The following is a 25435-nucleotide window of genomic DNA, read 5'->3' as shown; positions in this document are numbered from 1 at the left end:
AGTAATAAGTAGATTAATATACTTAGAGAGTAGAGCTATCTTCTTAATATTCTGAATTATAAAGTATATTCAAGATCTGAATAAGATCTTAATTCTCTTCTTCTCTATCAGCTTCTGCTAATCAATTAGAGAATAGAAGTATTATTAAAAATTATTATCTCTTAATAAATAAAAAACTTATTAGTTTTAACTTCTTTATCTCTTACTTTAATACTCTTTCAATCTTCTTCTACTATTACTTATTTATAGTAATACTCTTCTTCTATCTCTCTCTCTTTATCTTAATCTTGAATTATTCTCAGAACTTCTTCTAGTTTTATCACTACTGTATAAGACTCTTCACTATCTTCTTTTTTATTCTCTTATATGTGATGTTATCTGTATTATTTCTATACTTAGTTCAGTCTAAATTCATCAGAAGTGTTACTTAAAATTGTTATTATTCTACTTTCTTACAAAGTCTTTTCAAGATATTATAACATGTTTTACAATCTGTCTCTTCTTATTTAAATATTTTCTTCTTCTCTCTCTTCAATCTGTGACAGCACTCACACACCTTAATAGTTCACAGAACCGCAGAATATTTGAAGAGAAATGATATAATAATTTCAGTGAATATTGTATAGAGATAAAGACAGAAGAGATAGTTAGAAATAATATAATAATAATAATAACTATAAAATAGTAGTTGAGCTGATTATGAATAACTTAGTGAATTTAACAGATATTAAAGTTTAAAATTATTAATTTAAAAATTATTTCATATAGTTTTAAAGTAAATATAAAGTTATAAAATTAATTGAGTTATATAAAAGATATTATTTTTTTCAGAAAATAAAACTATTTCTTCTTAAACTCTCTGAAAAAAATATTATATTATAAGTATATATAAACTTTTGAATTAATTCAGAATTTGGCAGAACTTAGCAGAACTTAGTGTAAGTCTACAGAAGTTTAGTTATCTACATTATTTTAAAATTATTGAGAAGAGAGAGTGAGCATGTTGAGATAAAGTGAGAGGGTTTTCTTTGTCTGAAATTGCGGGCCGACCTCACAGGAAAGCGGGAAACCGGATCCGACCCACGTTGGCGGGTTTTTCCTATCATTGATCAAGAAAGTCGGCCAAGCTCACCGTGGCCGGTCTTTGTTCTTTTTGCGTGCGAACAGCTGCCCTAAAGCCGATGATCACATCAAACGAAGGATCCCCCCCCCCCCCCAAAAAAAAAGTCTGCCAAGTACGAGTTGAGGGATGTCAAGATTATTGAGCACGCGCAGAGAGGGGCTTTGAAAACACAGAATCTTGCTCATTCCTGCCTGCCAATCGGTCGACTAACTACATCTCATATTCCCTCCCATATTATCCTAGCGGTATCGCGAAAACATTTGGTTTGGGTGGTGGGCCTGGCGATGACATAATGCTATCTTTTGGAGCCTCAGGGAAAATATAGCGGGGGCCAATCACAGACAAAGGAGCCCCTCGTTCCCAAGCTTGGGACGAATGGGTAAGTGCCTTCTGGAAAAGTGCGGTGGAACTTTCTCTGCTAGTTAACTTACAGAGTAACTGTAGGCTACTGGGGCAAAAGAGCTCGATCACCACCAGCGCCTGCTGGTAGAAGGGCCGACCAACCGCGGGACCCCCAACACCCCCCCTCGGACCAGCTACCACAGAGTACAGTACTTCCTCTCAGTGGCTCCTCTCAGTGGCTCCTCTTAGTGGCTCCTCTCAGTGAACTCACTCCTAGGGCTCATTCTTTCAAGGGCTCACTCCTAGGGCACACTCCTAGGATGTCTCTTGGCACTGTTAAAATGTCCAGGGTATTTGTTAGGAATTTTTAAGTCCATTCTGGGATCGAACCCATGCATGTTGACCACAGCGGGGCTCACGCTCAACGGTCTCATAACCTGTAGGCTACTGGGGCAAAAGAGCTCGATCACCACCAGCGCCTGCTGGTAGAAGGGCCGACCAACCGCGGGACCCCCAACAGTAACTACTTTAGTAAAGAATGACTTACATAAAACTTACCGATTAAAAATGGAGCCAACCAAGTGGGTGCGGTGCAGTCATATGACCAGCAAGATTTTTGCTTGCCGGGCTGGGATAAAACTCCCCTAGAAAAAGGGAAAAATGAAAAGAATGGAAAGTGAAAATGGCGAAAAAAGTCCTAGCCAAACAGAGGGATGCTGAATCGTAGACCGGGTACAAAGACAAATATGGCGTCCATTTATTAAGGGAGCGAGTGGACCCATAACTACTAAGCGTATGACTCCAATGCTTCCGAAGTTCGTTCACTATTAACTACGCAGTAGATAACTACCGCCGTCCCCCGAACTACTCGTGATATCGGTGAGAAATCGGCAAGGAAGGGACATAAAACGGACCAGGCCCCGGAACTAACACCAGGAGGAGAGGAGGCGACAGGGGGAACCCTCCTAACACCCCACCTCTGCGCAACTGAAGGAAGCTCATTTCCTCTTGCCTGAGTCCCCGTTGTTACCTCTAAGTAACTATCCATGTCATTTATGGTAGTTATATATTCAATGATTTTTCACGATTTTGGTGTGTCTAATTTTAGGCCTCTCAATCCCGTTTTTTATCCCGGGGAAATCTATAATAGATAGGAGGAGGATATCGGCAAGGAAATGGGCAAGTTGGGTGTGTGCACTCCCTCTCCAGTCCCTCGAACAATTGCCTGTAAATTCATCGTAGGCACGTAGAAGCTAGCACAGGGCGCGAGGCCACACAAGGGACGAAAGGTACTGCCCCTTTGAGTTAGCAAGAGGAATGGATCCGTCGTAGTTGAGAGCACTCTGTACTCCGTACAGAGTAGGAGAATAATGAGAGAGAATGTCAGCCTAGAGATGAGCCGAGCAAAAAAACACCCACCAACCATATCTCTCCATGCCGGCGTAATACCAACTGATGGTATGGTATAGTTCATGCAGCGCTGTCATTTAGCTTGTTTGTTTCCACCGCCCACTTTGCCAGTCCAGTCATTAAATTAATTAATAATGGACAGGACAGTCCGGTATTCGGTCTGTAAGCCCATCCTCCGATTCCGATTCTTCTGCAGGTTCTCGTGGCTTGTACGCTGAGAGCAAAGATCGTGTTTTGTGTGGGTGAGTGTGTGCTGTGCGCCCAGGAATGCCCAGTCCCCAGCGCCTGGATTAGGAAGAGCGCTGATCGCCAGCAGCCGAATCCAAACCCAACCACCAACCACCACCACTCCCACTCCCATTCCCTCCCATCCATCATCCATCATTGCCATAACCACGGCACCCAGCGCCCAACTACGCTGCCAGCACCACCACAACGTCCAGCGCTCTCTGTCTATTGCGATTGGTGGTTTTCCCAAGGCATAACTGCGCTGCTCGCTCACCCCATGAGCTCCGGTGCCCGTAGTGTGTGGTGTGTGCCCAGGGTGTTTTGGAATCTCTGTATCTTTTTTCCCTCCCCTTGCGACCTCCATACCCTTTTACTACCTAGTAACTAATCGTTACAACTCCCGCCCCCTTCCAATCATCCATCTACACCTATCTCAAATCCTCCCTTCTTCTGTATTCTTGACAGTTGTCTGCTTACCGCCTCTCCGGCACCCATACTGCACTTTTGCTCGAGGATGCGCAACCTGGTTGGTCGGCAATTGCGGTAACATTGATGAAGGTTAGTTCGATGATAACTTTTTTACGACTTTTCCCCCTTTTCCCGATCTTCCTTCTGGCTTGTTAGGAGAGTCTTCAATATTTGCCTTGTGGTTTGGCTCGGTTTCCTGTTGCTTCTCGCCTGTTACCACCATAACTACAGCCTGAAGTCCCTTAGGTACATCCTACATGCTCCTCGTGGAGACGCTAATGATGAATGGAATGTTGACCATCAGCAGGCTCAGTAACCACATACATTGGAGGTTCCCAGGCCTAGAGAGAAGACTCCTTCGAATTGGTTTGGTGGCCAAGCACTTGACCTCTACCTTCTCCCCACCACAACGAAGACCTGCCGTCAACTCGACCGATGTGCCACGATTCGGTTCGTCCCTCGAAAAATTTCCTCGTCTATCGTGAATAAGGAGCCATTGGGCCCTTTTTTTTTTTTTTTTTTTTTTTTTTTTTTTTTTTTTTTGGTTTGCCCTATTGCCCGTTATGATTTATAATTACCGTGTATTGACGTTTGCGTGACCTGCACACCTGGTAGTAGAGATTCTGTGTGCCTTGACCGATCGTCTGTACACCATTCCCACGGCAGCCCATCATTTCTCCTCCTCCCCCAACCCCGCCCACCGACTCGTGTATGCCTTCTCATCCCCGATAGATCTGTGCGGACCGCCGGTGTGTAGTTGAGGAACACAGGAAATATGGAGTCAGAGCGCCGCAATGGGTTTAAGCGGAACTCTGCCCGCCAGGAGAGCCACAGCCGTCCGGTGGAACGAAGACCCAGTAAAAAATCCACTTCCAAGGACCGTCACGGGATTGTGTATCCTGACAGTTTTCAAGACACTACAACCCGAGCGGAAACCCCCGATTCTCCGCTGGACCAAACGAATCAGTCCCCCGTATCCGATGCAGAGTACATCCCACCAAGCACCACCGTCTCGCCACGCACAACCATTCGCAGCAAACCTTCTGAAGCGAAACGTGAGTTTACACCGTTCTATTCTACCGGCGAAGAAGATGAAGTCCCATCCGAGCAAAGGAGTCGAAGATTACGGTCGCAGACCACGACTCTAGAAGATCAGAGAAGTGAGGTCTCCCCCAATTTCCTCTCAAGAACACGAACTAGATTAGGCTCCCTCAATACTACTTCTCCTGCAAGTACCAAGTCCCCAGAGGATTCGATAGGGTCCATTGGTTATCCTTCAATTATCCAGTCACCCACCCAGCGGCAGCAGAAATTGATTAAGGCACCACCGGGAGGACAATCGTTGGTGTCGAATTCTTCTCGCATTGATGCCGCCCTGGGGTCACCGTTGCTAAACACAGATTCTTCAAAGATCCTCCAATTGATGAAAACAACTTGCGGTCGAATGCACGGGATACTGTATTTCCGTACCTCTGCTACTGCTGCTTGGACTTCGGGCTACTGCGCTATCAATGTCGCTACTGGAAGCTTGATTTATCAGGCCAAGGGTGAACCAGCGCTTGCGAAGACATTGATACCGGATCTCCGCGGTTGCCATGTTAGGACACTATATGACTCAGAAATCCAGAGCTCATATCTTTCTGTCTCAACACACTCTTCTTCTCTGGGCATTCAACTACGGCCCCATGTCAACGAGACCTTCGATTCGTGGCTAGCAGCACTGCTCTGCTGGCAACCCATACGTCCAAAGGGGGTACGCGATAAGATGACCAAACCGCAAAGCGTGACAATCGGCGAACGGCGTTTCACGGACCGTCGAAGGAACTCTGAGAGCACAGTGCAAAAGGATGCTGCAATTATTAAAGTTGGAAAAATGATGCTCTGGGATAAACCTAGCGCCGCTGGTGTGCATCTCCCCACGTCTGCAGCGAGAGTATCAGCGTTCAAGCAGCAGAGAGCGTTATCGCCTTCATGGCGAAGGGTGAGCTGCTCTTTACAAGAAAACGGCCATGTCAAGATCTTTCCAGAGTCGGATATCACTCCTATACATTTTATCCAGCTATTCCAGCTCTCTCGATGTGCTATTCAGCAATTAGACCCTTCCGTTCTCGAAGACGAGTTCTGCATTGCTATCTACCCACAGTACACCGCCCATTCCGGTACAGAAGTCACCACACGACCGATATACCTGTCTTTCGAGTCTCGAATTCTCTTTGAAGTTTGGTTTGTATTATTTCGAGCCTTTACTATTCCAGAATTATATGGCCCCGAGCAGTTCCCAGCAAACGAAGACCCTCGAAGTCAAGCCTCACCCACATCCCATCCAGCTATTTTAACTGACATGTTCCGCATTGAACGACTGTTATCAGTGAGAGTGATCGAGGCGAAGATGACCGCACCTCTTAAAGACGACAGTGATACTCCGAAAAATAAAAAAATCATCAAAACCCAAGCAACAACAGGAAAAACTCAGCAGAATAATCGGGCTGCTGGAGAGTATTATGCTGAGGTATTACTGGATGGGGAGATAAGGGCAAAAACCGCCATCAAGACTGCCACATCAACGCCGTTTTGGAGAGAAGACTTCAGCTTCCACGATCTGCCACCTGTGCTATCCAGCGCATCAGTTATCGTAAAGTCGCTTACCCCTACGCAAAAGGAGTGGACGCTTGTAACCCATGGACCTTATTCGCTCAATCAAGACGAAGCCAGTCCAATGACTGTTGGAGATGTCGAGGTTGCTTCACATGACGTAACGTACGGTAAAATCGACTTGCGCTTGGATGAACTAGATGCGTCAGGTGTAGAGAAGTGGTGGCCTATACTTGATGACAGTGAGCAGCAGGTTGGAGAAATGCTGATGAAGGTTCAGCTCGAGGAAACCGTCGTCCTGATGTCTCAAGACTATGCGGCGATGTCCGAACTACTACATTCCTTCCCTAACGGCCTTACTATACAGCTTGCACAGGTTATACCCGCGGAGCTACGACCGCTATCAGAAACCCTATTGGACATATTCCAAGTGTCAGGCCAAGCTGGTGAGTGGATCATGGCATTAGTCGAGGATGAAATTGATGGTATTCATAAGGAGTCCTCGGCTAGCCGGCTAAGATACACTAGCCGAATCCACTCAAACGACTCCTATGAATCCGGACAGGAAAGGGAAGTCCTAGTGCGTGATCTAGGCAGATCGGCCACTGTCGAGGCAAACTTGCTTTTCAGAGGCAACTCACTTTTAACAAAAGCGTTGGATTTACATATGCGCCGGTTAGGGCAGGAATATCTGGAAGAAACAATAGGCTCAAAGCTTAGAGATATCGATGAGAGCGATCCGGACTGTGAAATTGATCCCAACCGAGTACAGCGACCGGAGGATCTAGAACGGAACTGGAGGAATCTAATCATTCTTACCAGCAGTGTGTGGACGTCAATTGCTAGCTCCCCGTCGCGATGTCCGGCGGAGCTGAGACACATCTTCCGACATATCAGAGCTTGCGCAGAAGACCGTTACGGTGACTTCCTTCGGACAGTTACCTATAGTAGCGTTTCCGGCTTCCTTTTCCTACGCTTCTTTTGCCCGGCGATTTTAAACCCTAAATTATTCGGACTACTCAAAGGTTTGTAATAGCGACCGTTCTCTCAAAAAAAAGCTCCTCCAAATGTTTCAACCACTAAAATATTATTCTTAGAACACCCTCGCCCGCGTGCTCAGCGTACTCTCACTCTCATCGCCAAGGCATTGCAGGGATTAGCAAACATGACGACCTTTGGCAATAAGGAGCCTTGGATGGAACCAATGAACAAGTTTCTTATATCTCATCGCGTAGAGTTCAAAGACTTTGTAGATTCGATCTGCTCTATACCAGCTGAGCGTCCGGCTCAGATTGTCAATCCCTCCTATGCCACACCAATTCAGATTCTAGGCCGTTTACCTCCCACGTCGCGTGAGGGCTTCCCTAGTTTGCCATTCCTTATCGATCATGCCAGAAGCTTTGCCTTGTTGGTGAGATTATGGCTCGATTTAGTGCCAGCTAATTTCAGCGAGCTTCCAGAAGTCGATACAAACCTCGTCAAATTCCATGAACTGTGCTTCGCGCTCCAACAACGCACCAAGGATTGCTTAAATAGGGCAGAACAGGCAGAGCGGCCAAGCGGCAATCTGGAATTGAAATGGGAGGAGTTGGTTGAGCAGATGGAGAAATCCGCAACGTTCTATGAGGATAGTTCTAGCAAGGCAAACACACCCAGCGTGGAAACAATAGTCGGCGGCCCGGGTTCTGCCTTTGCTAGCAGTAACCGGAATTCGATGGGCTACTTTTCGCGGCCTCCCTTCCCACACCGATCGACGGATGTCAGCATAGGCGATGAAGGTGACGATGATACCCCTTCGAGTTCCGCATCAGCTACAGGTGAACATGGACGGCTTCCCTTCTCGTCGTCCCAGCAGAAATACGAGCCCCGCGAGAGTGCGGATAGTTCGAAAAACTCTTCCACTTATTCACTCGAGTATTCGGATACGACCAAGGGGAGACAAGCTAGTGTATCGAGGGATACGACGAGTAAATATCGGCTTTTCGAAACTTTCTCCCGACGCAGTAAGGGTAAGGATAAGGATGGGTCTAGCTCTGGGGGCTTGGGATCCCGGTCGAGAGAACCAGGAGGGGAGGTTGGATCACGAAATGAATTCTGATTTCGATGATTCTGGGCTCAAATGCCGCAATCAACAAACCACTGAAAGGGGGAGCAAGCATGCAGAAAAAAACGCATAGTCTATTCACGACTTACATTTAATTTCTGTTTATTATTTTTATTTGCCCTGTCATATCCTGTCTCTTTTATCTCTTGAATGCATTTATGAATTAACGGGGTGTCTATATGTTTTATTTTCTTTATTTTTGCATTTTTCATTTGGCCCTTTTATACAATCTAAGCTTTCCCAAATATTTGTCTGGGAATTTTGGGGTTGCTGTTCAGGGCTGCTTGTATCATTTTTAAAACGTTTTCTCCCTCCCATGAGCCTTTTGGCTCTTGCTCTCCCTATACCAACCTACTACTCTACCTAGGTACCACTCTTTCCTCCAGCATTATCAAGCCTCCCAGAAAGTAATGCTTTTTTCTTGTCATTTCTTCCCTCTATATACAAAACAAGATCCCATCTATATGTTTCTTCTCTCGATCCTAACACACTTTCAGTCCCTCATAACAAGGACTTAACAGGTATATTTCAGCTATAAGTATCTTCATAGGACTTTTAGGCGCGGCGGTGGCTACCTATTCTATTTTCTTTCTATTGCTTTTATCTATATATATATATATATATTCATACGATATCTAGCCAAATCGCATCAAATCTCCCATGGGGCATACCTCCTGCTTTTGTATAAATACAGATCTACTAGACCCCTATCTATACTCTCTGCCAGGACCTAATTTCATGGCGAGCTAACGTACATACAATACACCTTTTGTGAAGTCTTTTAACTATCCACTTTTGTTGAAGAGAATTTCTATGCTCTTCCCGCGCTATTTCCCGCCCCCTCTCCTTGTCTCTCTTCAACTCTCCCCCCCTTCATTTTCCCTATACCCCTTTTACCTCCCTGTCTTGTCTATCAATTTTTCAATCTTCTACCAAATGTGACAAATCCCTCTGGTGTTGGATAAATACAGTATATAAAAGGTATTGGAATCTCTTATCTATTTCCCGAAATACGTAGCTAAAATTTTCTGGTGGCGTTTTAATCAAAGAATAGTTGGTATCTGTTCGGTACATGATATTGTGGTTGCGATCTGAGGGAACGGATGGCAATCATGTTAACTAAACCAGGTATGTATGTATCTACTTAAAAAAATATTGTTCACGGTAAAATCCGTACCGCAAGCATCCGAATTCTAATTAGACAGATTTTGTGGCATTTATTCTAAGCAGCGGTTTTTCGACAGTCATTCGGAAATGTTTGCTTCTCGAGGATGCCCAGCCCGCTGTATGTCCATGTACAGTGTGTACATGTACTGTACATGTGTAGTTAACATTTGTGGGTAGCCATTGAGAATCTGAGTAAATATGGATATTGAGCACCCCCGGCAGCACAACAAAGTTTTTTATGGACAACTTGCTGCTCACGCATGCAAGGTTACTCGCAGACCGGCTTAAGTGGCAGTTGAGTGTAGAGGAGTGTTAGAGCTTGATTACAAGGATACCAGGGTGGCAGCAGTGTTATGTCAGGATATGATATTACTGATTCTTGAGAAGGAGAACTAGCTATAACAGAGGAGCAGAGGATGGGTATAGAATGTGTGGGTCACATGATGACCCCGTGATGATGCTCTAAGCCCTAGCAATCTTACAAGGAGAAGTCCAGGTAAGCCAATCAATTCGTCAATTGATGATTCGAGAAGAAGGAGTCTGCTTTCTCTTCTTTGGTGTTTGAATGCAGGGGAATTGGAAGTTTGTTTTTCGCAACCTTCTTTGCCAAAACTTGCACCGTGGAACAGGCTGTGAATGGTTGAAGATTGCGTGCGTGCCCTCTCGATTCTCGATTCCTGTAGGGGAAAAATGCCTTTTCCTCGTTAGGCGCGCGGGGTGAGTGCATAGAAAAATGCATCTATCTTGCGCGTTGGGAGAGCATGTATTTTGGTGAATGTTTAGCGGCCTGGTGGTAGAGCATCATCATAATACACACTTCATATCCCACGCATCACAATCATGAAGATGGCTGGGGTACCTTTGTTGGCATCACTGAGGAGGTTGTTACCATGTCGTTGAGACCGCCAAGACGATGATGGACTTGTCCTTGTTTTGGTGCTTCACAGATTGCTCGTGACGCCTGATTGTGGTATTTATATTTATGCCACCCTTCTTGTTGCAATGGTGGGTCTGTGCATGCATCGGCTCGGCCGCTTTTGCTTTAGCTTAGTTAACTAATAAGGGTTTGTTTGCAAGTGCTTTCCTTGCTTGGCATGGACGCGAGAACTCGACGCGAAAACAATACAAACATTTACTCCAGAGCTTCCATTGAGCCAACAACGCAGCTCCGTCTCTAGCACATCCCTTTGTCGAATCTCATGGGTTTAGCCTACAATGTTTTCTTCCTCTCCTTTTCTCTAGTCTTGCGTCATATGTTCCTCCGAACTAGCACGTAATGTATGTACGTGTACATGTACGTAATCGTCCTGAGCAGAAAGAGAAACACGATGTCACAAACTAATATGTTCTTTATAATAGCTTATTGTCTCTCTACCCGTGATATGAAGAAATGGTCGGTTCGACAGATTCGGAGGATGCTAGTGCATCCCTAGATATTGCCTACCAGCAGCAACAGGGACTGGATTCCGAACAAGCCCAGCAACTCTCCGAGACTACCCAAGGTCATGGCAACCCTTTGGAGGAATTGGTTGGTATTTCGCTACCGCCGTTGACTTTCCCAAAGACAATCTACCAGGGCCATGAAGCACCTAAACCAAAATCTACTGAAAGAGAGGCAGTGGAAGCATTGCTCAATGAGCCAGGAATTGATAGGCAGACATATGACGAGAATGAATTTATTAGCTTTCAATTGGATGACTTCGTGATCTATGCGTTGCCTGATCACTCACCGACACCCCATGGCATGGTTTCGCTAGATCAGGTTGCTACAAAGTTTGGAAAGCAGACAGTCGTATTTTTCTTTGATGGCGTGCTGAAAGGTCCCGGGAACCAGGGGCAGTACCTGGAGAGGGTGCCGTTTCGCCTTGTGTCGATTGGGGGGTATGAAGCCGTCGAACAACACAGTGTGGGAAAGGATATGTGGATCCAGTCGCTCTATGGCACGTCTACATCCATCGGAGACCTATGGTATCAATTGGGCACGCCTGCACCTGAATACAAGGACTACTATCATTCCTTCTGTTGGCTTGCCGATCTTGCAAAATACTTCATTGATTACCTCCACCATCATGAAAATGTCACCTTGCACCACTTTAAAATTGATTTTTCCTCCTGGCTAACGGATCTGCACGGCACTGATACGTCCTTCATAAGGTGGATGGCTGAATACAGAAGTCTTGATTTCAGACAAGCGATTAATTCATACTCCAGTTTTCTTGAGAAACAAGCATGGGATTTGGATCCTGCTTACTGCACTCATCCTCTATGGGCTGAACTTGGTGTTACGCAGGACAACCTTGTTCTTCCAATGCAACCGCAGAAAGCAGAAGGGACCATTGTCACGCCATATGTATATCAATGCTTCAAAAACATGGAGTGGGGCAATCACCTTACTGCTGTTGAGCTTGATCCTCAGATCTCAGCAAGCCACCAGACCCGGCTCCGAGAGCTTGGATTTCTTCCAAAAGTAATGCCAGTGAAGAAAATGAAATCAGGGTTTACTGTTGGACTTGACTCAACTACAGCAATTCGCCCAAAGGATGTCATTGCCATCCGAAGGGATCTTAAAACCCCTTGGAAGGGCACGGAAAACTTGTGGTATGCTGCCGTCCAGGATGTGCAACCCCGCAAGAACCGCCCAGCACGTTTAAGTTTAATTTGGCTCTACCGACCTTCCGAGACTGTGTGTGCAGATTTAACTTATCCTCATGCGAATGAGATCTTTTTTTCCGATCATTGCAACTGTCAAGATGGTGTCATAGATACCTCGGACATTGTCGAGAAGGTCACGGTGACATTTTTTGCCCAGCAAGCGGAGAAAGGGGCACAGTTTTTCATTCGACAGACATATTTCTCAGAGGATGAAACTTTCACTTCTCTAAAAGAAGAACATTTCAAATGCCAATGCCGAAAACCCAGGTCAAAACCAGAGTTCAAGGTTGGTGACACGGTCCTAATTGAAAACTTCGATGAATTAAACCCCGATCAAATAAATCTCGAGCCAGCGGAAATCTTGGGGTTCGGCGAATCTGGACAAGTGAATGTACGGGTATTTCTCCGCCGCGGACGAGATTACAACGATGCAGGTTGTCGCCCGAATGAGCTCGTCTACACGAATCGGACTCGAACTGTTCATGTAGATCAGATTGAGAGACGATGCCAGGTCCGATGTTATACCGAAGAGCAAAAACGGGACGGCTCTATTCCAGCACCTTATAACCGAGACGGAACTGGAGATGCTTTTTACGTAACCGTGCAGGAGATCTCCTCTGACAGGGGCTCTGAGCTTGTTTCTATACAACATCCGCCAGTGGGATTTAGGGAAGGCTATGATTATTCTGAGGACAGCAGCCTTCGCAAACTTCGGGCACTCAACATATTTAGTGGAGGAGGGAGTTTTGACAGAGGCCTTGAAGAAGGGGGAGCAATTAAAAATAGATGGGCTGTGGAATGGAGCGCTGCTCCCATGCTCACATATCGTGCGAATCATGAAAACCCGGAAAAGGTAAAACTGTTCCTGGGCTCTGTTAATGATTTCCTTCTCCAAGCTTTGCAACAAAAAGCAGAAGCAGGTAATCTAATTGCCAAGTTAGGTGACGTGGAGGTTATTTCAGCTGGGAGCCCTTGCCAAGGTTATTCCAATGTGAATAACCGCAAAAACAATGCAGTATCTATGCAAAATTCTTCCATGATAGCGTCAGTTGCTTCGTATGTCGATTTCTACCGACCACAGTATGCCATATTGGAGAATGTGATAGCTATGTCAAATCGCACGCATAAGAGAAATCCGCTATGTCAGCTATTATGCACCTTTGTTGGTATGGGATACCAAGCTAGAGTTCTTAACTTGGACGCTTGGAGCTTTGGAGCTCCTCAGAGCAGGTCCAGGCTTTTCATCGTCATTGCAGCACCCGGACTACAACTACCCGCACATCCTCCTCTCACCCATTCCCACCCACCAAAAACAACACAAAAATCCCTAGGCGAGGCCCCCAATGGCTTGCCCTTTGGAAAAAGACATTGGGAGATCCCTGTTTTTGACTTCTTACCAATTTCCCAATCCTTAAAAGATCTCCCTCGTATCAGGACAGGAATTACTCCCATTGACTACCCTGACCATCGACCTACACGGTTTGAGTCCGCTGTCAATCAGCATATAATCAACAGTGTACCAAAGGCTCCGAGGATTCAAGGATTACATGAAGCAGTGGCTAGGGGGTTCTTTTGTCCGGAACACCGCAATGCACGCCAACGCAACTGCCAAAGAGCATTCAGTCGGATACATCCGCGTTTTTTAATGCCGACTGTCACCACATTCCCATCCCCATATTGCAGGTTCACAGGGAGGTGGCTTCACTGGGAGGAGGATAGGGTGATGACGGTGATGGAAGCTCGTAGAGCCCAAGGCTTTCCAGATGATGAGGTTTTGGTTGGCTCACCGGTTCAACAGTGGAAAACCGTGGGAAATAGCGTTGCAAGACAAGTTGCTTTGGCGTTGGGTTTGGTCATGAGAGATGCAGTTCTTCAGAACCAACTTAACGAGAAAGCCAAGAACAACACCATGGTCACGAATGGCATTCAGGTTGTTGTGGAACGGTTGAAGGAGAAAAGTATGTGGTCAACTACCGATCCAGCGGCAGAGCCAGGCGAAGAAGCATCAAACTCCGAAACGGGGGCGGCACGAAATGTTACTCTGCCCTGTGAACTTGCCGTATTGCTACCGAAATCCCCCAATGAAGCCCATTTCGGCTCTGCCCCAAAATCCTCTCTTACAGGTCCCACGGATGACGATAGGCCAACCCCATCTGCCCATGACTCTGGGATTCAACAAACCGCGAGTTCTTTGACTACAACCCTCACGCCCTGGAGCGCTCGATCGACATCCGTACCAACTAGCACTGACGAAAGCGCTCCCCCAAATAACACCTCAGGTGGTGATAATATATCTATTAATTTGGACCACAGAAGAAGATCAGTAGCCCTCTCTTCTAATACATTTGGGTCAGGGTCTGTGCCTGTTCCTCTGAAGAAGCGGAGACTCAACGACGAAACTCGGAGTGGCAAGAATGAGTTTCCCTCAAGACTGTTATAAATGGACTGGACCTCTGCCGCGGATGATACGTGCCATGTACCCTCAGGTTATTGGGCCTGTGCTTTCGCGGGTTTATAGGACAAAATGATTCCAAGAGTCGTGAGTTGTCGTATTCACGGCAGCGGTAGCTTGGTTGAAGGATATGAACATGAAAATTTAGCTTTGCCATACATCCAATATACACGTATATTTTGTTAAGGTCTTATATCACGCCTTAAATTGCCCTAGTTTATTATTCCCTCCTTGCCTCCTCCACATATCAGGTTACAAAATACTTATCACCTAGAGTCTAGAAGTAACCTGAAGGAAAAACGCAAATAAAAGCGAGGAATAGCATTTTCCTTGCCTTCTCAGCTTTCCGCTCCCACCCCCTAAGCCACCTAGGCGATCTCTCCCCTCCCCTTCATCATCACCTTACATCCATAGGCAAACCTTCCCACTCGCAGTACCTCCCACAACCCAGTCCATGGTAGGATGTAATACGGCAACGGCGGGGACGGCAGTTATTAGCCCTTCACCGCCAAGCTGAGCTAATTGGTCACCCGCGGCGGAGTAGACGTCTACGAAACGGTTCATATTTCCGATGCAAAAGCGCTGTATGCCATTTGATTGTGGGGAGGCTTGCCATTGTGGTTTGAGGCTGGACGGAATTACTGTTAGGTTTGTGGGTAGAGCTAATATTTGCGCTACTTTGGAGAATGGCAGTATTCCCAAGTGGAGGAGAAAAAGGGCGCATAACTTACATTGTGACCCATCGTCCCGTCTGACAATTATGTCTGATGGTGGTGGTTGGGCTCATGTCATCATCGCTCAGCTTGTGACCCGGTTTCCATGAATGGAAACCCTTAGCTCCAAAATCGTAAATTTTGACCGTATTATCATACGAAGTGGTAGCGACCTGACCCGCACTGTTGAACGCGGCATGCGAAACGGACAAGTTGCTCTCATGTTCGCCGACCGGCGTCGGGTGCTTCCTGGACAGTTGCCGAAGGTCCCAGAGACGCATGAAGCGGTCTAAACTGGCAGTTGCAAAGAGATGCGGCTGTGAAGGGCAGAGGGAAAATCCACCGATTTTCTTCTCTGACAGCTGGTAGATATCTGTGCTACTCCTTTTAGTATCCTTATCATAACTTGGGTGCCCGTTTCCTGACATTCGCGTGTCGTGTCGGAAGAAGAATCCCTCAAGTGTGGTAAAGTATAGGACGTGCGGGTCGTCTGGTGCCATGTCCACGCTGGAGACTGCCTCTTCGTCTGACTTTGAGGCGGGTGCGTAGGCTTCCGTTGAGATGGACTTCTCAAGATCCAAGGCTCGAACGGAGCCATCATAGCTGGCTGTGTAGAGTTTGGATGGTGTTGAAGGGTGAAGATGCATCGAGCTAATTGTTCTGGCATGTGGCTTTATGGTTGTTATTATAGGGTCAGGGTCATCGTCGTCCTCGTCTTCGTCGTCTTCAACTTTCACGGCAACAGGGAGTGTTTGTGAAGCGTCAAAGATACCCAAGTTGCCGAGCTTGTCGCCGGCAAATATTAGGGGCTTAGCCTCAGTGGGGTGAAAGACCATTGAATATACTCTTTCCGGTGTTATTTTTATCCCTATATCGTGTCGTTATTAACCTTTTACGTTAATTGGTGATATTCCACATTTGGCAATACTCACGATTTGGCTCCCATGGCTCCCAAAGATTCAAGCCGCTCATCTTTTCCCTTAAGGACTTCAGCTCTTTGTTTGTCGTTTTCTCAATATCATCTCCGCCAAAAGTTCGCGCAAAGCGCGGTGGAGCAGCCTCCTCTCCGAGAAACAACGACCCATCCCATTTCTGGCCTCCAACAAGTATGTCCCCCATCTTAAGATCACCGGAAACCCGAATTCTTTTCGCTTGCGCAGCAGCCTTTTGAGCTTCATATTGCTCATCAGCTTTGCGCTTTGCTATCTCGCTATCGGCTGCCAATCCAGCAAGCCGTGAGGACGTTCTTCGCGGTACTGGCGCTTCATTCTCTTTCTTGACACGTTTTGCCGGAGTCTTTTTAGTAGACTGTGACACCGGCCTGGAGGATTTAGTAGAAGAACCTTTGGTAAATAGTCCGGAGGATTGAGCTTCCTGAGTAAGCTTTTTCAAAAGCGCATCACGCTCCGCGATATTGGCTGCGCGCTGCTTTTCGAAATCGGACAACTCTGGGACGGATTCCGTGTGGGGCATAGCTCAAATAAGTAATAATAACAAGCGTTACAGAAAGGAGAATACGGCTAAAGGACCAAGCAACGGCCTCGAGAGGTCCCGGATATCTCGATGGAGACACCACACTGTTCAATGCTCGCTCTGGAGTTTTCGCGATTCCAAGGTTCGTATCCGTCAAACTCAGAACTCAGTCAATAAACGCGCGTAGAGCGGTCGCGCAAGCACATGATCTCATCTCCTTTGTTCCTGTTTAGGTATAGTTCATAAGATAATCATGTGATATCGCTCCTGTATCAAAATTCGATCCTGTTATCTTCTCTCCGTCGACAACAGGAAACCTGCAAGGGAGCTTGCAAGGGAACTAGAATAAGTTAGTTGTGGCAGAATTTCATCTTTATAACCATGGTTGGGAATTTACACCGGGGATTTGTCCCATATCAGAGTGATGGCTTTTTTCTTTCGTTTCTGTATCATACTCGAACTCTGACCAGACCAGTTCTCCGATATAAATCGTCGCCGTTCACACTCTCACAGCCCACATCTCCTCCCGCTTCCAGGAGATTATATCAGTCACGTCTCGTCCAATTTAAGAATCGAAATAGCGAATGCGCTTTCCCAGCACCAGACACATGGACCACTCCGAAGTCGCAAGACGACTCACCGGGTGACATTTCCTCCTCCCATCAATTCTCTGATCCGCTCTCGCAATCTAGCTCTGAGAAAAGTAGCGACAAAGATCGAGACTGGGACCTACTTGCTTCCGCTCTTGATACTTTAAAGTCCTCTTCGAATGCCAAAAGCGATGCCTCGCCGGGGTATTCCCATTTTTCGGAGGTGGTCACTCATGAAAAGCCATCCTCGATATTTTCTCGTCCGGGTGGTGGCACGTTGGCCGGTATGATACCCACTACACAGAAAGATACAGCGCGGACCCCGGACCTACAAAAGGCTAGGGTGACATTGGAAGACCCTGCCCCTTCTAAAGAGTCGGACCCAATCGAGAGAACCCCCGACTGGGCTCGTATGGGCGATAGACATCGAAGTAGTTATGGGTCTGAGATCAAGTTAGGAACTGCCAAAGCCGGTAAATCTGCGCCTCTCACGAAAATAGCTGCTAGTGAACGGGCTAGACCCAAAACATGGCAAGAGAATACCATGTCTCGTCAGAGCACGGATGAACCCCTCGGCGTGCGAAGCATCGAACGGGCTCCCTTAGAAAAGGCAATCCATATTCCTTTTGAGAAGGCTGTTAGGAGACGGAAAGACAATCCAGAAAACTGGCAGGAGGTTGACATGCCAGATCGCAATACAGACGGAGAACAAACCCTTCGATACCAGGGGAAAGTTTATGGTTTTGCTGCTGGTGATAAAGATGAAGTAGTATCCGGTATGGGTGCATTTGGACCAGGTAAACTCGCCAGGGAAGTAGGAAACCGGGCAATCAAGCAAATAAGCGCTGAACTGGATGATTGTATATCGAGCGGGAAGGGAGACATTGGAATCTGGGACGTGTGCGAAGAGCACATATTCGCAATGCTGAAGCTTTTTTCCGTTGAAGACGAAGTCATAACGTCTACTATGCCCCGGTATGGGACTGCAACACAACGTATGCGCCGGGCGGATAAGCGCAATTCTCAGAAACATCACGCGAAAACTGACATGGAATCAGAAGCGGCCAGCCTTAATAATTCGCCATCCAGTAATCCTCTATATATCCCTCCTGGTATACCCCGGAAACCCTTTGTTTTGCACGCCTTTCCCGCAACCCTCCTCTACGCTCTGCGTCTACTTCATTCTCATTTCCCCATGTCAGAAATAACAATACAGATGCATGCTGCCATCAAAGCTCGCGGGCGCATCGCCCGTCTTCTCGCGTCAGACACAGAGATCTTTAACGAATTAATATCCTATCATTGGCATGTCCACAACAACCTTCCGCAGGTGAATTCACTTTTACAAGAGATGGAGGACAACGGAGCTACAATTTCTAGCCGTACAATAGAGCTGCTTGATGAGATATTCACTCAGAAACGAGAAGAGCGGCTACTGGGCGGATCTTCAGCGACTGCTCTTGTCAAAGGAACCCCATGGGCCTTCGACCCCGCACTTCGTGCATACAAGGACTTCGTCGGCATAAAGGGACAGTTTGAAGGCTTGTTTTCCAAAGTTAAGAGACTGCGCAGATTTGAGGGCCATAAATCTAAAATAACGGAAAAGATGCACAGGAAGTTGCCGGTGGATATCAAAGGGTCAGCTAGCTCAGAATATTCACGTCTGCATAGACGTCGCAGGAACTTCATGCCATATATCGAAGATGATGCAGAGGAGTGGGAAATTCGGAAATGATACTATTTCGGGCTTTGCTTTTAACATCTTTGCGGTGGCCCACGTTGCCCAATTAATTACTTCTGTCCTCTTATTTATTTTTGGTGCACGGCATAGATATGACTTCAAGTCAGGACAGGAACGCGACGGAAAAACTCCACTTGATTTATAATTATTGTGCTACATATTTATCCTTCTGTAACCAAGATATACAATATGCCTCCGACGTTTTAGAGACATTTTGTTGGGCTTGCCATCTCTTATCCTCTTTGTGGCCTTCAACAACAATTAAAACATGGTAAAAAGCAACAAGGATGAAAGTTCCAGCAGAAGAACAGGCACCGAATGACTCCTTTTATCTTACATGGTAATTAATATACATTCTACAAAGAACGGCATTAACCCTGCGTTCATCCTTGCTAGTCTACCATTTCTCCCCCGCTTAATTGCGAGAAAATCACCATATTGCCTCATACCTTCATTCCCCAACTCCTCCCCACTCCAACAACACTACCCGCGACAAACCCCAAGTACCGCTTAGCTTCGCTTAGAGTCCTAGTAACAGAGTTGACATCGCTGAGTTGCCGTTCGACAAATGCCTTCGTCGCGCTGAAGCCCGGGGAAGTATCCTCTATCATAAAAACGTCGGCGCTGGCATAAACAGTCGCGACGGCGAGTCTCTTTGTGTACCACGAAGAGTCCACGGAGTTGTCGTTGGCCAGATAGAGGATGTCAGAGGAGAGCGCATATAGCTCAGAAATTGACGGGACAATATTAAAGGGTAGAGACATGGTTGCTAACGCCTGTGTTTGGTTGTGATGTTAGTCGAACTCCACCAATATAGCAATATAAAAGGCCTATATAATCGAGGATATATAAGATGAGAAGGCACTCACATCCTGCCAATGCTCGATTATCTTCTCGTTCATCTTTAATCTCTCCAATATCAATACCAACACTTTCTCCTCCACGCTTAACCTTCCTGCTTCTCCACCTTCAGTTGTCCTAAAAAGTTCTCCGCTCTTGGCTTTCTGCCTTAACATACCTCTCCGACTTCCCAACCAGTAGGTTATAAGCGCAATCTCCCCACCGCCCGGGAACAGCTGTAATGAGACATCCAAGTATCCGGCATCCCGAGCCCCCAGTGTAAGCGAATGGGCCGTGTATCCATGCTCGGGAATATGGTTTACTGCCGCGGAGAGAATTGCAGACTGTTCCGGAGTGTATGTGTCTGCTAGAGTTTCTATAGGAGGGTGGAAAGAGGAATGGTAGGGACGGGAATGAGAGAGGGAGGGGTTCGGAAGTCGTGGGTGTTTTGCGCAAGAATGGATATGCCTAAATCGGCAATAATGCGGGCGGTGCGGAATGAGGGAAGTTCGCGGCCGAAGAGCAACTAAGGGTATTATTCGAGTGGAAGACTTTCCGATATTTAGGGACTTAGATCTTAACGATATGGCGACCGGTCGACCGGTGAGGGAAATGGGCTGCGCCATTGAAAAGAGCAATGGAGGCGTTCTGCGGGTGGTTTCAGATATTCGCTCCCTTGCGGTCAAAGTTGGATAATGAATGGGGTGGAATATGGAATTACGTCTTGTTGCGATTTTGTAGACGTTTTGTTGAATTTAATGAACCCCCCCCAAACAGTGTCTTTTTAAGAACGTGAACCTGGTTATAGAAGTTGAGCGGACTGATATAATTATTATCGGAACCTTGCTTGGCGGTTCTGGTGTCACGTGATACAGAGGAACCGTAACCAACTATCAACCTCACTCGCCAACTTTCCTCCAACGCTACCCGTTCATCGGTGTGGCATCGAACTTGTGGAAAAGATCAAAAGATCAAAGAGACCAAACCCTCCGGGGTAGTAATTCTGGTGTTGGTATATGGTTGAAGCTATGTTTACCGCTCTACCCCCCCACCCTATGTGTAGATAAGGGACTAGAGATCTAGGAATCGTTGATGTGACAAGAAATTTATACATAATATTACTAACTACATACTTCTTGAGTCCGTTACTACTATGTTCGTTTCGATGGAAATATTGCCGCCCTCCCCAAACGATGGATTATCCCTCCCACCCGACATTTTTGGGGTTTCATAAGTCTGTAAGGGTATTGTGTCTCTAAAAGAATCCGGGATGATCTCTATGCGGCCCAGATACCCCGTGTTGAACGACTTAACGAATGGCTTGAGGCATGGGATCGTCGCGGCGATAAGACTATAATGCAGTTCTACCTCCATGCAAACAGATGGGATTGTTCCATAAAAAAAGGGGTCATCCATCATGTCTTGTTTCCGGAGGTAGAAAATACGCAATGCGGCAACTATGATCACACTTCTCCAAAATTAGCATCCGTGCTGCACCTATAGAGTTACCGGGATGCCTGACCCTTCTACGGGCCAAAGTACTTACGGAAGACGGAATGAAAACGCGAAGAGAAGTACTAATTTCGATTTCAATTGCATGTGCAGACCCCAGGCAATATACACTGGAAGCAAGGCCAATAGGAGCTCCATTCCAATGCCGGAGGTTTCAACACCTATCCATGTAGGGTACTAAACCAGAATTAGCGATGTCCAGTCAAACCGAGTACAAATCGAAGGGAAACATACCGCTTGGAAACATTTTAAATCTGTTTGGGTCCAAGGGCTTGGAACCTTGCACCTAAAGCAAACAGCTAAAAACACTGCAATTCCCCACACAACTGTGAGGAGAAGCCCGGCCCATGCCGCGGTAGCAAGCCTTGTGTATCTTGTGAGACGGCCTATGAGCATGAACGTCCCGGCTTTCGACAACATCAGCCCAAGGACATAAAAAATATCGCCGGCATACGCCGCCTAAATTGAATCTGGTCAGAACGTGTGATTCGAGCCTTGGTCGTTGCGTAGGACCCCTTACCCTTTGTATGTTGAGGATATCCGAGTCCTCGAGCAACGGTAGTCGCTTTCCAAAACCGTCGCGAACTTCTACCAATTTGACGCTCGAATGTATAATTGCGACTGCCTGACCTCGATAAAACGGAAAATTGCATCAGTTACTACTTACTCATGGGCTGGTTCCAAACGCGTGGCAACATGATAATGAGAAGTTGTAAAAATAGGAAAACGTTCGCTCACCGTGCCGATGGTGATAACCCAATCGTCAGATCCAAATGGCCCATTGATTGACAATCGCGTGAGTAATCTTGCAAGGTAACAGAATATCATGTACACCATCATGAGGCTAGCTATAATCGTGACCAATGGACCTTGATCATCGTCGGTGATATGGTGAGGGCCCCAAGTGTCTGACCCCATCGCGTATAAATGGAGTTATGTTTGTCGTTCAAGATGCATCCAAATTCTAGGGCCTTATACTTTACTAAATAAGAAAGACAGGAGAGGTAACTGGAATTACCGTTTACTCCTAACAGTCGCCACAAACCAGAGAGCGGGAAGGATAGGGAACGAGAAGAAGACAATGCTGAATATCAACTTATCAAGTGATTACTCTCCAGGTACTCGCTTGCCACATTTTGGATATGACGGGCGTAAATGCATACAGCCACTTCATTATTATTGAAAGCAAAACATCAAGGGATGGTTTGGCGGGCATCTGCAGGATTTTCGACTGTTTATGAATGGGATGTGCAGGGAAGATCCTCCAGTTGGCACGCATAACCCCAGATCGGACCCGCGCCACGGGATCCCAAGGAATGTCAACTTCGTTCTAGAATTTCTAGCTCGTTCAATTTTTGGGCTCATTGGCTGCTTTAGCGTTATCTTGCGCCGCGGCCCAAGAACAAACGCGTTTAGCTAGGGTTCCCCACACCACTCACACGGTCAACACCCCAAGCCGCAACCACCCCACCCAGCGTTGTTGTTCGTGTGATCGTTCTATCCGCCGGGCATTTGTACTCTCTCTTCTGCCCACAATTTTTGTCCCCGACAGATTATTCATTAGAGGGATCCTGCAGCGCCAAGTCTCATGAAATATTTAGTACGCACGGCCTTCCTATATAGGCATAGATGCCACGATTCGGCGATGCCGTGGCATAGGCCTTGTAAATATTGTATTCATCTAATTGAAAACCTCTTGTATGCCGGGTAATGGATATAATAATAATCCATCACTGTAATAAGCAGCTGCAGCTGCCACTGCCACTGCTGCCGCCGCTGCTCCCTCTACCGCCGCTACACTGCTTGTACAGTTATTTTGAACTCTGATAATAATAAAAAAAAGTGAGGTCTTTCATATCAATATCAGCCACCCATTCCATACACCCTGTTTTGATTTCAATCTTGAAAATATAAGGGCTTGATGGCAATAATGGTTGGTATGGCAATTGTGAATGCAAATCAGGGGGATAGATAACATGGATAGAGAAAGGCCTAGGTGGAGTTGATGATCAATCTGCCTTACAACAATATGAGATATGAGGCTAACTTGATGATGAAGCACCAATTATTATAACTAACTGAATAAGGAAGGCTGTACAGCACTAATTACATGCATATACTACATATGAATTTGTGCGGAAACATCACACGTACAGATCCACCTGTGTGATAGTGGTGTTAATTAAAAACACCACTGAACACTATAATTTACATGACATTAAACCATATAAGGAGCCATTACTGCGAAAGGTGCTTGCAGGATCCCTCTATTGTTCCCTGCCCGCAACTGCATCGATGCTCTTGTCTCTCCACTATCCACGACAATACTTCTTTCATCAAAGGGTCGTTCCTAGTACAATCCAGATCCTCTTGCCGGCAATGTTTTGCATACTAAAGTAAACTAACTTTTGTTTAAAACAGACCACTGGGTCAAATGACTCAGTCGAACGGCATCAACCTGGTCTGGCCAGGTACTAAAGGGACAGGCAGAAAAATTTCTCTCGACGACAATCAATCAAGTTGCAGCTTGGAAAAACTGAGTTTATTATGCGAAAACCTTCAGTTTTTGTGGCTTGTGTGTCGTGGAGGTGAGATAATATTTCTAGCTGTTGTCATTCGACCCGAGTCGAAAGTGAACGAGCAGCCTGAGCTAAGCTTATTAGAGGCAAGTTCTAGAGACTTATACGGAGTACTTAACTTCGATACAGGGACAATTTAATTGAATATCTTGGGTCTAGTCACCTCCCCTTGTCCCTCTCGCCCAATGGTCATTTCCTGTTCAAGGATTATTTAGCTCGCGTGGCATGAGCCAATCTTGGGAACCACGCCAGGGCGCCGATTAACTTAGATTTCTTCGCTACCAAACTTGACATGAAACCTTATTGCTCCAGCGACAATTGCGCGGGGATTTACTTTTTGGGGATAGGGGCGAATCTCAACGACCTATGCCACAGCAGCCAAGAGGTCAAACTTCCACATCTCTCTATCTCTTCTCTCTATCTCTCTATTTATTATAGAAAAACCGACTTTTCCATTCAAAAACGCTATAATGTGACATCACCTGCACCTCATCAAAAATATTGCTCAGCTCAGCTCTGCACTCCAGCTCATACAGCTCAGATCAATCTTCAAATCTTCATTCTTTTTTTTATTCTGCTCTTTTCATACATTCCTTATACTCTTCTCTATGTTCATTTTTGATCTCTGTGTTCATGGCATGCGCTGCTAAATGCCCTGTAACATGATCTCATGTGATGTCATGTGCACCTCTTTGAATTCATGAATGGGATTGAACAGCCGGCTCTGCAGCCTGTACTGCGTACAGCTCTGATTAATCTGATAATGGTGGTAGTAGTAATACGGGGTGGAAGAGGGTGGTAGAGGCGGTAGAGGGGGTGGTAGAGAGGGTAGAGGGTGGAAGGGGGTGGTAAGGGGGGGGTAGAGGTAGAGGGTGAAAGTCTCTTTTGCCCCAGTAGCCTACAGGTTATGAGACCATTAAGCGTGAGCCCCGCTGTGGTCAACATGCATGAGTTTGATCTCAGGATGAACTTAAGAATATAAATCCCAAACAAATACCCCGGACATTTAAACAGTGTCAAGAGACATCCTAGAAGTGTGCCCTCCCTAGAAGTGAGCCCTTGAAAGAATGAGCCCTAGGAGTGAGTCCACTGAGAGGAGCCACTAAGAGGAGTCACTGAGAGAAGTCACTGAGAGGAGTACTCTGTGATAGCTGGTTTGAGAGGGGGTGAGGCGGTGGTGGTAGGGGGTGGTAGGCGTGGTAGGGTTGGTAGGGGTGGTAGGGGTGGTAAGGGGGGGGTAGAGGTAGAGGGTGGAAGGTGGTAGCAGGGTATTCCCAGCCGCCTGAGGAGGGTGTGGGTGCTAGAGGTGGGTTTTTGTGTAAGTGGCGGAAGCAAGCGGTCAAAGTGAGCCTAAGGCCAGCCTGTTCAGGGTTTGGTATTCACTTAAAGAGTAAATCCGGATTTAGCTCACCTAAGTTATGATGTAACATGATGCAACTTTTGTTCTGT

At 46.4% G+C, this 25435-nt stretch overlaps 7 protein-coding genes across 8 annotated transcripts; 3 read left to right on the top strand and 4 right to left on the bottom strand.

Annotated features, from left to right (window-relative positions):
- Positions 1-1452: 1452 nt before the first annotated feature.
- On the top strand, positions 1453-9450 carry BDCG_09123 (GTPase activating protein). The gene is made up of 6 exons (XM_045424907.1): positions 1453-1502; positions 1998-3117; positions 3192-3661; positions 3879-4021; positions 4190-7188; positions 7261-9450. The coding sequence occupies exons 5-6, from the start codon at positions 4347-4349 to the stop codon at positions 8259-8261; spliced, it is 3843 nt and encodes a 1280-aa protein (XP_045273516.1). The 5' UTR covers positions 1453-1502; positions 1998-3117; positions 3192-3661; positions 3879-4021; positions 4190-4346; the 3' UTR covers positions 8262-9450.
- On the bottom strand, positions 1768-2222 carry BDCG_09124 (uncharacterized protein; the record flags this gene model as incomplete). The annotated part of the gene is made up of 3 exons (XM_045424908.1): positions 1768-1991; positions 2024-2109; positions 2173-2222. The coding sequence occupies 3 exons, from the start codon at positions 2220-2222 to the stop codon at positions 1768-1770; spliced, it is 360 nt and encodes a 119-aa protein (XP_045273517.1).
- Positions 9451-9940: 490 nt separating the features above from the next.
- Positions 9941-16074, top strand: BDCG_09122 (DNA methyltransferase Dim-2). Its single transcript, XM_045424906.1, has 2 exons — positions 9941-10728; positions 10794-16074. Exon 2 carries the CDS (start codon positions 10825-10827, stop codon positions 14524-14526), a length of 3702 nt encoding a protein of 1233 aa, XP_045273515.1. The 5' UTR covers positions 9941-10728; positions 10794-10824; the 3' UTR covers positions 14527-16074.
- On the bottom strand, positions 14316-16914 carry BDCG_09121 (WD repeat-containing protein). Its single transcript, XM_045424905.1, has 3 exons — positions 16184-16914; positions 15270-16119; positions 14316-15166 (listed from the first exon to the last, which is right to left on the bottom strand). Exons 1-3 carry the CDS (start codon positions 16722-16724, stop codon positions 14941-14943), a joined length of 1617 nt encoding a protein of 538 aa, XP_045273514.1. The 5' UTR covers positions 16725-16914; the 3' UTR covers positions 14316-14940.
- On the top strand, positions 16265-20112 carry BDCG_09120. Of its 2 annotated transcripts, XM_045424904.1 has the most exons (2): positions 16265-17073; positions 17200-20037. In XM_045424904.1, exon 2 carries the CDS (start codon positions 17601-17603, stop codon positions 19047-19049), a length of 1449 nt encoding a protein of 482 aa, XP_045282817.1. In that variant the 5' UTR covers positions 16265-17073; positions 17200-17600; the 3' UTR covers positions 19050-20037. The 2 variants fall into 2 exon arrangements, with proteins under 2 accessions (XP_045282817.1, XP_045273513.1); XM_045424903.1 differs by having other exon boundaries at positions 16265-20112.
- BDCG_09119 (ubiquinone biosynthesis protein coq9) lies at positions 19171-20760 on the bottom strand. The gene is made up of 2 exons (XM_045424902.1): positions 19925-20760; positions 19171-19831 (listed from the first exon to the last, which is right to left on the bottom strand). The coding sequence occupies exons 1-2, from the start codon at positions 20519-20521 to the stop codon at positions 19499-19501; spliced, it is 930 nt and encodes a 309-aa protein (XP_045273512.1). The 5' UTR covers positions 20522-20760; the 3' UTR covers positions 19171-19498.
- A 32-nt stretch (positions 20761-20792) lies between these two features.
- On the bottom strand, positions 20793-22992 carry BDCG_09118 (uncharacterized protein). The gene is made up of 5 exons (XM_045424901.1): positions 22146-22992; positions 21928-22032; positions 21642-21866; positions 21442-21584; positions 20793-21363 (listed from the first exon to the last, which is right to left on the bottom strand). Exons 1-5 carry the CDS (start codon positions 22323-22325, stop codon positions 21021-21023), a joined length of 996 nt encoding a protein of 331 aa, XP_045273511.1. The 5' UTR covers positions 22326-22992; the 3' UTR covers positions 20793-21020.
- Between the last annotated feature and the right edge of the window lie 2443 nt (positions 22993-25435).

Source organism: Blastomyces dermatitidis (assembly GCF_000003525.1).
Source record: "Blastomyces dermatitidis ER-3 genomic scaffold supercont1.13, whole genome shotgun sequence".
NCBI lineage: Eukaryota > Fungi > Ascomycota > Eurotiomycetes > Onygenales > Ajellomycetaceae > Blastomyces > Blastomyces dermatitidis.
This window is presented reverse-complemented; position numbering and strand designations above follow the sequence as displayed.